This window comes from Diospyros lotus, chromosome 3 (assembly GCF_014633365.1).
Source record: "Diospyros lotus cultivar Yz01 chromosome 3, ASM1463336v1, whole genome shotgun sequence".
NCBI lineage: Eukaryota > Viridiplantae > Streptophyta > Magnoliopsida > Ericales > Ebenaceae > Diospyros > Diospyros lotus.
In genome coordinates this window covers 22623915-22639291 of record NC_068340.1, presented here as the reverse complement: position 1 = coordinate 22639291, position 15377 = coordinate 22623915, and the positions used below count along the sequence as shown (strand labels likewise).

General features: G+C 39.1%; 1 protein-coding gene across 3 annotated transcripts; it reads right to left on the bottom strand.

Moving 5' to 3' along the window:
• Positions 1 to 34: 34 nt before the first annotated feature.
• Positions 35 to 7488, bottom strand: LOC127797333 (tRNA(adenine(34)) deaminase, chloroplastic). Of its 3 annotated transcripts, XR_008022190.1 has the most exons (5): positions 3743 to 7488; positions 3574 to 3661; positions 1594 to 1658; positions 1353 to 1480; positions 605 to 622 (listed from the first exon to the last, which is right to left on the bottom strand). XR_008022190.1 is itself a non-coding variant. In XM_052330150.1 (4 exons), exons 1-4 carry the CDS (start codon positions 7273 to 7275, stop codon positions 349 to 351), a joined length of 4023 nt encoding a protein of 1340 aa, XP_052186110.1. In that variant the 5' UTR covers positions 7276 to 7488; the 3' UTR covers positions 35 to 348. The 3 variants fall into 3 exon arrangements, 1 of the variants encoding a protein (XP_052186110.1); XM_052330150.1 differs by lacking the exon at positions 1594 to 1658 and having other exon boundaries at positions 35 to 622; XR_008022191.1 differs by lacking the exon at positions 605 to 622 and having other exon boundaries at positions 1398 to 1482; positions 1595 to 1658.
• Between the last annotated feature and the right edge of the window lie 7889 nt (positions 7489 to 15377).

The following is a 15377-nucleotide window of genomic DNA, read 5'->3' as shown; positions in this document are numbered from 1 at the left end:
CTGATCTCATGAGGAATGGGTGATCACTTCAATCCAGGATATAATCTTTACTGATAATGATGCCATTTGCCTCTACAAAATTTGTTATAAACATAGCAACTGTAGATGCATCGAAACTGTACTCACCTCAATCAAAATGACAGTTTCTGGATGAAAACCATTGTCTGATCCAATTACAAAAGGTACATGATGCCATCTCGGTGAAAAGTTTTGGAGCCATCTTCACTGCACACGGCATGATCTATTTGCCTCTTCAAAATTTATCATTAACAAGTAAACTGTAAGTACATAAAAAATGAAGTTGATTGGATCAAATGGCACAGTTGTTGAAAGCCATTGATTGATCCATTACAAGCAGAACATGAAGTGGAAGGCATCATGCATCTTGGTCAAGAACTTTGCAGTGTGGCCAGAAACGGGAAGACATGAAGGTGCCCTTGGCGAATTGGGTTTCTTCGCTTTCTTTCTCCTTAGCTGGAAGAATTGCTGCATTGTATCGGCACATTCTGCTGCCAATACACCTCGCCTAATTGTCATCTTTGGGTGGAATGGATGGACTGGAGCCGGTGGCTTACCCATTGATTCCAAGCCATTTCCACCTTCACCCCCATCAGGAAAAAGCCTGTAAAAGTGGCAACTACCAATCAAAACACAATCCAAGGGCTACAAGAAAAGTAAGTTAAACTCTCACTATTGGTTCCAACCAAAGAAAGAAAAGGGGGGAAAGAAACAACACCCCCCCCCCCCCCCCCCCCCAATCCAGTTTTTGGCACTTAAAAAGACTCAGATGACAGGTTAAAAAAAAAAAATCAATGACCCTTTATTCACTCAACAGGGTGAGATTCTTTTCAGCAACTCCTATTGAAAACTGCTTCTGCCCAAGCTGTTCAATGCACATCATGACAACAAAGTAGGTGATTTTTCAAAAACAGAATCAGCAAATCAGTCATTTGAGCAGAAACTTTATTGAGAATCTTGATACAATAGATGACCTAAAAAATTTGACTCAATTAAATCCCAAGATAGGCATTTTCAACAATATAATGATGCAGGAAAAAAAAAAAAAATACCACAGCAATCATTTAGTTATTTGTCAAACCATCATGCCAACATGAATCAATTCATTGACCGTTTGGTTTGATGAGCATCCAGACGCCCAGAAAATGTTCCATTTACCATGTACAGCTGAAGAGGACCAAAGTCCCAATTCATCTTATACCACAAAATTGGGCAGGTTTAAACTCGCATCCTCTCAAGTTCCAACTAAAGCCATATACTACACACAGTCCTTCCTCAAGAATTGGGGAAAAGAAAAGTGATAATAATTAGAAAGACAAACATTTTATGCATACCTAATCCAACTGCCATCAGCTCCTAGGAGTTTATTGGGAGCTCCCCATACAACAGTGTCAATCCTGGCTTGAAGAATTGCTCCAGCACACATTGGACACGGCTCAAGGGTTACATATAGAGTAGTTTCCTGAAGTAAAGAAAATTAAAAGTAAGTTAAAACCTGGAACCATCATATATACTTTGTAGAAAAGTAAACATTTATTCGTCCAATGCTTAGAAACCTATCATGAAGTACTTAACTTGGTCGTTCTCCTCGTAATAGCTTAAACAACCACAACACATGATTTCACAGCAATTCATCATAACTAAAAAAAAAAAATGAAAAATAAGTTAAATGGAAAACTAATAAATAATCTGAACAGAATGGCTATTAAAGCTCCTGCTAAGGTAATAAAGAGGGACCAGATTAATTAGCATCTTAATATAGTTCACTTCTTGCTACAAATGATCTCCACTTTGATGGGGTTTGGATTCTCTTTGTAAAATAAAAAATTGTTATTTTTTATCCCATGACCATTTTAAAGGTATTAAGTATATGAACACCAATCAAAGGAAAAAGTTGTAATCTATCCCTAAGAAAAAATGCTTGGGCTGCCAATCATGAGGAAACTAGATTCAAGTCTAAGGCAGTATGTACAACTTGAGCCAAAGTTCTGGTCTCTTCCAGATCTAGCCTCCCACCATCTTCAAGTAACATGGAAGAAACAGGGGATGCTTTACCTATCCTTTAATAAAGATCTCCTACCCCAGGGAAAAAAGGACTAAAGATCTCCCCAAAAACAAAAAAAATGCAAAATAAATATTTTAACCCCTAGACTTGCACGTTTTTTTCATTTAGACACTCGAATTTTTTGTTATTTCAATTACACTCCTGAAACTATGCAATTTGGAGTCAATTGCACACCTCGCCATAGTTGATCTATTACACACCCACTAAAATACCCAAATTACTCCTCACACGCATGCAAACTGACCACCATCGTCACCATAGTAGGCAAAGGCGAAGGCAAAAGTCGAAGGCAAAGGGCTGACAGCAAGCAAAGGCAAACGACAAGCGTCGACAATAGACAAACGAAGTCGTCGTCAACCAGGGAAGGCAAAAGCCGAAGGGCGAAGTTGCCGACAACTTCGCCTCTTCGTCTTCCAACGGCTCTGTCTATCAGTTCTCAACGCCTGCCATTTGCCTTGGCCTGCAGTCGGCCCTTTGCCTTCCACCTTCACCTTTGACTGTTTCTAACGCCTTCGCCTGCCACCTCCTGGTGGCCTGCACCTATCTTGTTGCCAGCCAAAAGCTATGGCGGAGATGGTGGTCAGTTTACACACGCGTGAGGGGTAATTTGGGTATTTTATGCGCGCTAGATCAATTGTGGCAAGATGTGCAATTGACTCAAAATTACATAGTTCAAGAATATAATTGAAACAACAAAAAGTTCGAGTATTTAAATGAAAAAACGTGCAAGTACAGGGGTTAAAATATGTATTTTTCCCGAAGGGTAATGATAAAGAATAGATAATGTCTTTCATCAAGTATAAACACATTTTTATCATTTCCCTTTGTTTCTATTATCTATTATGCAAAGGAGATTGAATTTTTTGTTATTTATGATAAATCTAAATGCACCCTTTGTCTCCTATATAGTGAGTGGTATAAAGCAACAGGAAGCATCAGTCAAGTGTACCTGGTAAATTCCCATTTCAGTCGCAAGAATATAAAAAAATGCATATTTTGTTTGTGTGTAAGGAAGAGAAACCTCCATTACAGTTTTGGTTTCGGTTTAAAAGGAAGTCAGGGATATAGGGGCTGACCATGTCACTGTTACACAGTTCTTTTCATTCAAAGAGAATTATTTTTCCCATTCAAATAAAAACCTCCTTGACCTTTTTCTAACTCCAGGAATTCAGTATGAAATTGTAGAAGTCTGTCACACCATTCCTAACTGATCTCAAGCCATATGCTGAACAAGTAAAGCAGATTAGATCCAGATAAAAGGTGCCAGCAAACTGTAGACACTACAGGCCTAGCTCATTATTCCATAAGGATGACAATAAAGCATTTATGTACACATTAATTATGTAGATGGCACCAAACTCTTTAAGAATAATCATAATGGATGCAAACTTTGAGCAAAAGCACAATGGACAGAAAGTACCGGTCATTTATATCATAGGAAAAACGGTCAAATTCAGCTGAACTGCAAATGAGCTAAAAATACAACTTACTGCAAGTCTCCATGCACGGAGCAGGGTTGAAGCCTCCCTTATGCAAATCATTTCTGCATGGGCAGTGGAGTCATGCAATTCTTCCACTCTGGAAAACATATAACCATGAATTACCAAAAGTGAGTCAATTTTCCAGTGAAATAAAAAGGAACAAGGGAGTATAACTCACAGGTTGCACCCACGGGCAATTACTTTTCCATGTTGTACCAGCACAGCCCCAATAGGCACCTCCCATGTATCAGCAGCCTTCTTGGCCTCCAACAGCGCCTCCCTCATAAACATTTCATCAATTTTTCGCTGCATACTTTCATGTTTATATGTTTCTTCCCATTCATCAACTTTATCAGTCAGGATCTGACTGCTCCGTTGAAGTTTTCTTTGTTTCAATTGCCAATCCAGTCTCTCAGTCCCTGACCCTTTAGTTATACCAGCATGAAGTTGTTGCTCCATCTGCACTAATGAACTACTTGCAGATATGTCAGTCTTACTGGCTTCTGGAATTTCATCTGCATGGGGAGATCCTCTACTCTGTAGAGAAGACAATGGTGCTTGAGATTCAACTACTGCATCAGAAGTACTAGCATGATGCTTTCCTGTTCCCCTCTTTCCAAAATTCTTTCCACTGGAAACTGAGGAAATACCTTTGGATGATGATCCACCTGAAGAGGAAGGCGTATCCCCTGCTGCATGATCTTTTCTGTTTGTTGAGCTTCTGGAGATGGACCCTGCTCCTTGACTTCCAGTGGCAATTGTTACCTGATGATGATGCTCATCAGCAGACTTGGAATCTTGTGACATGCTTCTCTCTTCCCTTTTCACATCCTTGTCACTGTTTTCTTCTGGCTCATGCCCAGAGAACCAAGCCTCACTACTAGTAGATTGATTTGGTGAACTCTTGCCACCTGACTTTAGAGTTAAATTATTGCTTCTTGATCTTGAAACCCACTGCATCCGGATTATATCTGAAATGATATTCCAAAAGGACTTGCCAGTTCTCTTTGCAACTATACCAGTGCTTGGTAAAGCGCTTCCTGGTAAACCCACCACATCAGCAGGTTCTTGAATGGATGGTTCTGTCACATCCCATATTTCATCTGAAGGCCCCTTCACACTAGAAGTCTGGGATGAGTGCCTTGAGTCAGGGTCTTTTAACCTAAAATCTACAGAACCATACTGACTCGAGCTTTCATGATTGTATTTATGTTGTTCACTAACCGACTCTGCTCCAGAAATTTTATTATTGCTTTCGATTTTGGAAGTTGAGACTTCATGTGTCACCTTCTCAATAAACTCACCAACATGGTGCATGGAAGATTTCTGTAATCGGTAGGCTGAACCAAATGCATCTTCATGAGAAATGAGGTTCAAGGGCTCCTCAAGAGTCCCAACCCTACTTGTTCCACTATATCTTTCATGCTGTAAAGCTGGAGGATTTAACTCTGCAAATGGATGTGACACATCAGAGCCATGATGTGAAGTTGCATTGGAAGCCTCTTTCATTACAACATCACCAGATTGTTCAATATGAAGTGAAGCTCCTGCAACCAATTGAATTGGAGTCACTTTTGCATGTGAGCTACTTCGATCTCTCACATCCATGCCAATTTGCTGCACTATATGCTGTGTTTTCAATCTCAAAGATGCCTGGGAACTAGAGGCCTCCATGGAACTTCCCTCATTGAAACTCAATGCTTTGGGGGGCCTCTTAACCTCTTTTCTCAATCCAACTTGTAAGACTTTTTCATCTGTCTGATTAAGTCTTTCTATGGTTTCCTTAGTCGATTTCACAGCCAATGATGTCAAATATTCTTGTTGACTACTGATTCTATTTTCAGAAAGAACATTTGATTCTTTACTAGATTCTGTTCTCCTACTAGATATTTGATCTGCTTGGAACTGTTGCCCACCAGCTTCTGCAAGTGAACCAAAATGCAAACCTGAACTGTCTTCCTGATTCTCCATTCTAATACCAGATTGCCCTGGCCAATGTGACATGTCACCAGCTTCATGCATATCTGATGATTCAGTTAACTGTTTGGATTTTCTTCTCAAATCCATCTCTCTGGAGTTCCATTGACCTGTTAAATGGGTTTGCTCTTCTGTGTCCTGCACTGAGCTCAATGTCAAAGTTGATTCATCATTTTGATTATTTAAACTAGCCTCAGACTGCTTCTGAAAGATGGAGGTCCCTCTGGCTTTGATTTCTTGAATTTCTGACATTTCATTGAGTTCCTGGGAATTCCTTTTGTAGTCGTCTTTAAAGCTTAAATGGCCGGCTGTTTTAGCGTGTTCATCTCTTGTTTCCTGAACTAAATGCCTTATCATACTTAGATTTTCTTCCCTCCCACTAAAACGCTTAATAGAACTAGAAACTTCTTCAATGTAGCTGCCATGGATCTCCTCCATCCCAGTTGCATTTTCAGATTTCACTTTTGGTTTAGCCAGTCTAGTATTTTGCACGCCTTCTTGACTATATTGCTGCCTTGTTCTGCCATCAAAACCCATGGTCAAGGTTGACTTCTCTTCCATTTTATCAAATTGCTTGATGGAACTAGACCCTTTTCTATAACCAGTTTTGTTGACCTCTGGTAACCTCATGTGCTTATGTAATGATTCCTCCCTGGTGTCTATTTGTTCAACCAATATATCAGTTAGCTTCTTCTCTGACTTTTTTCTCCCATCACACCCAAGACCAGTGGATGCTGGATATGAAACTACTGGAATTTTTTCTTGTCTCATGAAAACTCCATGTCCCCCCATAACATCTCCTTGCCTCTTTAACACACTCATAGTTTCCCCCTCATAAGTTGCTTCTCCACTTTCTACTGCTGAATTCCTTTCGAAATCACTTCTTGATTCCCCTTCTTGCTCCTGTTGCCTAACCTGATCTTCAGTGTCACTCTCAAATTCACCCCATGAAGAACACGAGAAATAAGACGAGCAACTAGATCTTCCTTTCCTACCTCTACATCTCTCCCCCCTCAAATAATTTTCCTCATCTTCTGTTTTCTGCCCGTCTTCCTTTCTTCCAAAAACTTTTTTCCTCGATCCAATCCTAACAGATTCAGATTCAAACTCCACATTCCTCTCTAACAAATCAGAATCGACATGCTCTGTCTTACTGCTATAAGAAGCTCTACGACAGTCACGTCTCTTCTCCACTTTTACCCTCCTCCTCCTACTAGATAACGTACCATTTCTCTCCCCAACACCAAAACGCTCCTGGCCTACCTCCTCAGCCAACAAGCTGAGCATCATTTCGGCCTCACCGACACTGTTTTCTCGATCCCTTTCCCTCTCTTCCCTTGAAACCCTACACCTGAATCTACCCTCTTCCCACCTCCCTCTCCCACCACAAACACTCCTTTTCTTCGCACAACACACATGCACACAACAACAACTACCCAGCCCATTATCTTGACCCCTAAATTGGCAATAATACCTCTCTGCACCAACAAACATCAGCTTCCTGGAAGCTGACCACTGGATTAGGGAAGATTGCCTCAACCCATATAAAAGCCTGGAGCTTATGGGCACTTTGCACAGAGAATTTGCACAAACAGAACAGCAAGATGGCGTTGATAACGGCATTGGGTTTCTAGTAAATCTATCGTCTGGGTAGTAGGAGAAATCATTGAATGAAAATGGAACAGAGCCTTCACAGCTAAGGGATCGAGTAGAGCAGACGTAAGAGTTGTACATTTCGATGTGTTCCGGTGAGAAAGAGAGAGAGGATCCTACCTTGAAAGGAGAAGCGGGTTCTCAGGGATTTGTGAAGCTGAGATTCATGTGGAGTCCATTTGGGTTTTCTCCGGAGATCAGGTTTTACACCAGAAGCCACCAATCTGTGGGTTAACCAGCCCGGGGCATCCACTTCCCTGCTCCTGTTCGCCAGCATGAGGATTCATTGCTACGGTTATGTTCTCAACGCTAAACCCTCTTGTCCTACCCTTTATGTTAATAACATTGTTAATAATTTAGCCCAAAAAATAAATTGTTAATACAAAAATTTTATTTTCACACCCCCAATCTATCTATGACCTTTTTAATCACATCAAAATAAACATATTGTGTTGATTAATTTTTAAGACTCAAATTTTAATTTTACAAGTCTCGTTCCTTTTTTATAAGTCTCAATGTATTTTCTTGTCATGATCATTTAAATTTAAAAAATAAAAACAATAATAATGTTATCATAAAAATTTCAAAATTGTTATTCGAACAATTAAAAATTATACGTATTTATGACATTTTATTGTATACTTATTCAATATAAATGTTGTTGTATCATAGGCAAAAGTCTATTAAAAGACTAAAAAAATTTAAAAGTCCAAAATAATTTTTTGAGCTAAAAAAGTATAAATTTTTTCGTAAACAGGGGGTTTCGCACAATATGCAAATTAGATAATTCCAACATTTAAAAATTCCTCTGAAGATTTTACGAAAAAGATAAATAATTATCCATAAAGAATTATAATTTTAAAAAGACTTTGAAATATCGAGATTAATGGTATCTATAAGAATCATGATTCCATGAGATTTAAGATTATTCCACATTTTTCTATAAATAAATAGGATCTAATTCCAAAAAATGTATGTATCTGATATAGGTGTGAATATTGCTCTCCAGCATTTAACATCTTCAGTGCCTGAGCTACGCATCGTAGTTTTTGCGCAAAGACTTCCTTGCTCTCTTTCTTGCAAAATTGGATGACTTGACAACGACCTTTAGAGTCAAATAAATTTATTGTTACATTTTGACAACAATAATTGACGTTTTTTTGTGAGAACATCTAAAAAGCCTGAGAATACAATAATGGCTCACACAATCTCAAGCCGCGAGTAACAAACACAAGGGTCATGATGACAATAGTTCTCCTAATCTTAATTTTCAAGAACCTGGCAGTATCACCAAGAGAAAGAAAATTAAGGACCACCCAAGGCAACAATTCGGTTTCCGATAGACCAAAAGCTAGAACTAGGAAAGCGAATAACAGACATTGGGGAAAGTCTTTTCGGGAGGCCAACCAACAGATAAAAAAACTTGATGATTTTAATTCTCCAGAAAGCTGAATCAAATCACGAACTTTCTATGGAGAGTCAAGAAATAATCTCCATGTTAGGGACTCGTTGGAAGGTATAAAAATTGACACGTTTCTCCATTCCTTGAAGCTTATAAAAAGCAGCTAAAAAGCTTTAAGGACACTAACACTTCTCTCTACTCACATAAAATAGAAAAAAACAACCATCCGTTGGGATGGATTTGAGCGGGTGCAAGATGAAATCCCATAAAAACTCTTGCCCAAAACTCGACAAGGGAAATCTAAGGCCTCTTGCCAGAGATGCTATATACATGGCTATCCATCCAAACCCAACAAAAGCAAGACACATCTTTTCTTGAGTAGATAACCTCACCTTATAGTTAGAGGGAAAGGAAACAATGAGGTACTCTTCGCTAAGTTGCCCTTCCCCAAATGAGAAGGCTTGCCTGTAAGACTCCGTTTTGGCATAAGGTTGTCACATAATTTAAGCAAGGTTTGAATGCCGAAAAATGGGCTTGATAGCAATTATAAGTACCGAATCGACTGCAGGGAATGCCTCGGAGTGAAATTGTCTAAGAAAAATGATACGGTCTCGATGAGCGTTCCAAGATAAGATTTATGGTATCGAAAGAAATTGCATCGGGAATGGTTTTCAGTACAGCTAAAATGCAGCTGTTATTTAGACTACAAAATCGAATTATCATAGGGGATGTCCGGGAAGTCAACAGAGGCCTGAAGGGGCTCCAATTTTTCGCAATAAGCAACCCTTAAGTGGTTTCGGGATGAAATAATAGCCCGGTGAAGACATTAGGGCGAAATCGTTATTATCAAGTAACTTTGAAGTTATTAATTGTGGATTTTCGATATTGTAATACAAATTATTTTGAGGTTTAAGGGCATAACTGCAATAAGCGAATTACCCAAATGATATTATGATAAAATTGGGCATTAATGTGCAATTCCCATAAATGTGAAATGTTATATATATATATATTTATATATATATATTTATATATATGCTGACGTGTCTGTGCACGTAAGAGAAGTGGCCATCCCCTACAACCTTCACGCCATACTCTGCAAACCCATGGCAGCAAGTGAAGTGATTATCACGCCAAGAGGGTTCTGCACACAAGGAAGTATGGGTAAAAGCGGTGAGGTGAGGCGATGGAAATTGGCTATAAATAGGGAGTGAGGCGTTGTGAGCAAGGGGAGAGGAAGAAGCATAAGAGTTTCGGCAAGCAAATGCGAGGGAGATCGAGAGCAGAGAGAAGGGAAAGAGAGAAATGGAGAAAGAGATGTGGTCGGCCAAGGGCTGGCCGGTTGCAACCGCAAACTCGAGCAAAGGCTGCCATGGCGGCGCGTTGCAGCGAGCAGGGCCGTAGGCAACAAGCACGACGAGCATGGAAAAGGCGGAGCTGCGACGGGTTTAAGGAAGCTCGGTGGCAGCCGGAAGGTGACCAGAGGGGCCGCGAGCTAGCAACTGCAGCCATGGCCGCGAGCTCACAACGGCTGGGCAGCAAGCGGGTGGCGACCGTGGGCAGTAGCTCGCGGCGGTGCGTGCGTGGGGCCGGGGTCTGGCCAGGCCGAGGCGACCGGTGGTAGGCGGCGAGAGCGGTGGGGCAGGCGACTGGTTCGCGTGCAAACAGGAAGAAGAAGAAGAAGAGGAGGAGGAGGAGGAGGAGGAGGAGAAAAGAAAAGAAAAAGAAAAAAATGTTAAAAAAATTCTGAAAAATAGGATTTGGGGATTTAATAATTTTTTGGAGATTTTGGCAAGAAAAAAGATTCTGGCACGCGTTTTGAGGATATGACACGCATATTAATGAAGTCAGAGATGCTAAGTTAAGGTAAGTAAAATTTCTTAAAAATTTCATAAATTCAAGAATATTATTTTATGAATTTTCATAGTAAAATATTCGAGGAAATAATTGAGAAATATTTAGTTTGGATTTATTGAGGAAAAATAGGAAGAAATAGGGAGAAAAATAAAGAAAATACAAGAAATTATAGAAAATAGATTTTAATGCTTATTTAATCAAATATGGTGATTAGGATACTTTGAGGTTTAAAGTTGAAGTGACTTGTGCGAATTTTGAGATTGACACGCAAATCGAGGTGATGCACGTATTTCGAGACAAAGCATGAATATTGAGGTAGCCCGATAAGCTTGAGAAGGTAAGTGGTACTTCCCAACTAGATTTAGTTCTATGAAAAATAATTGGTTGTAGGTGATTTATGTTTCAAACTCCGATCTTCGGGAATGCTTTCATCATATTGACATGCTTTGATATGTATCAATTCACGTAGACTGCATACATGACATGCTATGAAATGCATATGTACACGTTGATATCATTGGTCACGCACATTGTGGCCGTAAGGAGTACGAACTGGCACCGCTACTTTACCAAGGGTGCACCCATACACCCTAGCTTCGAAAGAGGTGGCCGCAAAAATGGTCAGTAGCATGAAGGATGCAGTTGACTTTTACGATGATTAAGACATTACATTCATGCACGAAATATATTTTTTGTACTCTTACTCAGATGATTCATCATCTAAATTGGGCTTTGCCCCTGGAATATTCAAACGTTTCAGATTGAGATTGTAGCAGATACGAGCATGAATGAGGCATGAAATGGTACTTAGCAAAGTGCATGAGAAATGAAATGTATGTTATGTAGCCTATGTATTTAAGTTCTGCTGCTTTGAATTCTGAACGTTTTGAGGAATGTTGATGTATATCCTTATGGTTAATGAAGATGTAAGAATTGATTTATGATCAATGTTAAGATATTAGGTTTCGATCATTGCTTCCGCATTTGATGTGTATAATGATTCTCTTTCAAAATAAATGAATAGAAATTCTGGGATGGATTCGAGGAATGATATGGTTTAGCAATAGTTGAAATGAAAAAAAAAAATTATTGTCCCAAAATTCTCTAAATTATGACGCGCCCGAAAAAACGGGGCGTTACATTGCCAAGGAACCTCTCTGCTACAAGATGTGTGACTTCTATAGAGAAATTTTTACACCTCATGATGACTTAGGCAAAATATGTAAGAAAAGTTGGGAAACATACCTTTCTGGAGATCGAGATGACAAAAATAAGTAGAAAACAGGTCCAAAAGAGTGTAGGAGGCAAACTCAAGCTTGTTTGAGGAAACTAAAAGAGCAAAGGCAAAGACAACATGAGACCGTCAAATGAGATGACGACCACACAAGACCGTCAAACAGGGTCTCAGGATGACAATTGCACGAGATCGTCAAACAAAGGTCTCAAGAAGATAATGATAGAGGACTCGAGACAACGATAGTAAAAGATAGTACAACAGGAGACCTAAGGCAATGGAAGACTCGATGATGGGAGACCCAAGCTGAAAGATCTTGGAAATGAGAGACTCGAGATGACGGAGTCCCAAGACAGAAAACCCCAACAACAAAAGGATCGAGGTTGTGGAAGACCAGCAATGGTGGAAGACTCACGATGACAGAAGATAATCAAGCGGCATGAGACTAACTATGGATGGCCATGCGAGGATCACAGTAGGAGACCATCAAGCGACGGTCATGCAAGGTTTTTTGCAATGTAAGACTGATGATGAAGGAAGAAAATGAAGCGAAAAAAGGCCAAAAATTAATTTGGCTTGAAGACTTCAAACTAAGGAGAAAAAAGCCTAAATCCCAAGATTTCTAGAGAGAGAAAACCACCCATAAGAAAACAAAAGCAAAAAGGTCCACCTCTTTTTATAATAGAGGACCACACACAAAAAGTTTGACACTCAGCACAAATTTATACGTGAAATGGCTCCTGGAGGATACACAACTCCAGGAAAGCACACAAAAAAAATTACAGAGAAGATCTACTCTTTCTTTCAGGAAATATGAAAAAAAAAAAAAAAGAATGGGGAGTAATTGTTACATTATATCGAGAAAAACTAAAAAAATTAAATAAAAGGAAAAAATGGGTCAACCCAATAATATATGGGTCAACCATGAGAAATGGGCAAAGACCCATCTGGCAGCAACATTGAAGGTCTCTCGCCACCCTCAGGAACACTCTCCCGCCCCCCATCCGGTGATGGTGATAAGGGTGAGGGACATCTCCCATCCCTCTCAAGTGAAACTAACCCAAGTCTCTCACCTCACCTCCGGTTACGAAGACATGGGCAAGAGACCAACAACGAAGACATGGGCAGGAGTTTGGTCTTTTACCCCTACTGATGAAGTTGACGTAAGCAGGAGACTGCCTCTATTAATGACAATGCAGTAGGAGACCGAGAGTCCCATGCCCCTCTCCAACGGCAACAACCCAGGTAGGAGACCCCAATCTCGTGTCCCTCTAAGGTGGGCCCACCACCAAAATGCTTTCCTAGAACACGAAAGGGGCAATGCGCAAAGTAGAGTTGTCAAAAGGGCCAGCCCGGATTGGCCCGTGGGCTTTTTAAACAGGTCAGGCCGGGCCTTTTATTAAAAGGGCCGGGCCCAGCCTGGCCCACTTTGCTGTGAACAGGGCCCGACCCCGGCCCACGGCCCCCCTATAGGGGGCCGGGCCGGGCCCTTAGCCCACAGGGCCTGGTGGGCCGGGCCTGGTGGGCCAAGCCCCATTTTTTCTTTTTTTTTTAAAAAAATAATACATATAATATATACATATATAAATATTAAAATAATGCATATATAAAAACTAATTTTTTTCTTTTTTTTCTTTTTAAACAATTTTCTATCTTAAGTTTTAAATATTATTTCATTATTTTATATTTCAAAATTCTATATGGCTTATAAATTTTCTTGTGAATTGATATGAAAAATAATACACATAAAAAGAAGAATATTTATTTATAATTTAAATATATAAAAAATTTAGCTTGAAAATTTTAAATATATTAATGGTTATTATTTATATATATTGCGAAATATAAATTTTTTAGCATCCAATATTAATAATAAATAAATAATAACATAATTAAAAAAATAAATAAGCAAGGGACACTGCAATTTATAGAGGTTCGAACCATTTGGTAAACAAATGGCCTACTCCTCTCTCTTCAAACCATCACTTGAAGAAGTTCAATTAAATAATTTTTTTACATTTTTTACATGAGCTAGCAACCATCCCTAATAATTCTAGTCTCTTTTTAGAGGTAGAAAATTTTTAAATTCATTGCTGCAGCAAGATCATTATCTTACGGCTAGCAAAAAACTCCCATCACTCAAATGGCGATTGCCAATATTGATTGGTGAGGGAGTACAATAGTTAAATTAAATTTTTACATCTTTTCGATTAAATAAAAAAAATAGTACAAAATTGCAAAGGTAAAGTGGTTTCAGTTAGTTATCAACATTATCTTCACTTGATTCATCTACTAACTCGATCCCTTGTTGTTCGAACTCCACATCGAGCCAATCTTTAAAGCAAACACACATTTTCAATATTTTTGGTGATAATCTTGATGTTTTTGGATCTAACACCCTGTTACCTGCAGAGAAAACAGACTCCGACGGTACTGTGGACACCGGAGGAGTTAGTACATCACTAGCCATGGCAGCCAAAATAGGATATGTGTGTTGGTTTAGGCGCCACCAGGTCAAAACATCAAAATTATTTATTTCATCATCAGAAAATTGCATATCTCTATTTAAATAAAAATCTGGATTATAGCGATGAATATTAGCTGAAAGATTTAATTGAGTTTGTGTACTACCTTTTTCACTACAGGCCATTGCCTCCTCATGCTTTGCCGCGTGCCTTTTTAGATGACCTGTTCCATCGCCACACACAAGACGTTTTTTACATACCTTACATTGGGCTTTTTCACCCTCGCCTTCAACCTGAACTATTTCATAATAGTTTTAAATAGCACTTGTTCGCTGTCTTTTCCTAACATCTCCCACATTTGACGGACCTGCATCATCTTCTTCATTCTCTTTGGGTGTTGGTGGGGGTGGAAAATCAGCAGGCCCAGCAAAATTGATGTTGTCATCTTCTTCTAGTGAGTCAGGTGGAAGTGTTTCATCCTGATCTGTATAATTTGTGTTATACAAATCATAAATGAAATCCACTGGGGGTTGGGGCTGAGGATGACGAGGTGGACGAATTATGGGGTTAGATGTGCTAGACCGTGGTGGATCTATAGAACCAGAAGGAGTCCCACGAGAAAAACGGGTGGATTTTGAGCGACGAAGGAAAGACATTATTATTGATAAGAATACTATCTAATTTGAGAATGGATAAAACTTATAAAATAGATAGGCAAAAATAAGTAAGAATTAAGAAGTGAAAACTCAAGAACAATTGAACAACAGAATTGCATGGAATTCGAGAGCAAATGAAAATAACTCATATTTGTTCTCCTATTTATAGACAATCAAGAGACTTACAAATTTGAATTTCAAATTCAAATGTTATGAAAAATTTGAACTTCCGTAAATTTCAAATTTTCAAATGTTGTGATAGAAAAGTTAGGGAATATTTGTCAGGCAGCCTGACAAACGTGGGTGACAACCTGACTCAGCAGCCAAATGCACCATTGGTGGTCATCATGAAGGATACTTTTTCTGAAGTTTTTGATAGCGTTTGATGCCTTCAGCCTTCCCACCATTTACTTTCCTATCAATGATACTACAGGGAATCTCATTGTCACTTTTTGTATTTTATGCACTTTCCTGGGAAAATACTTAAAAATTCCAAAAATAACTCCTATGACTTAAAATTGATATATAATATGTTATTATATTTATTATGCATAACAGATATAATATTA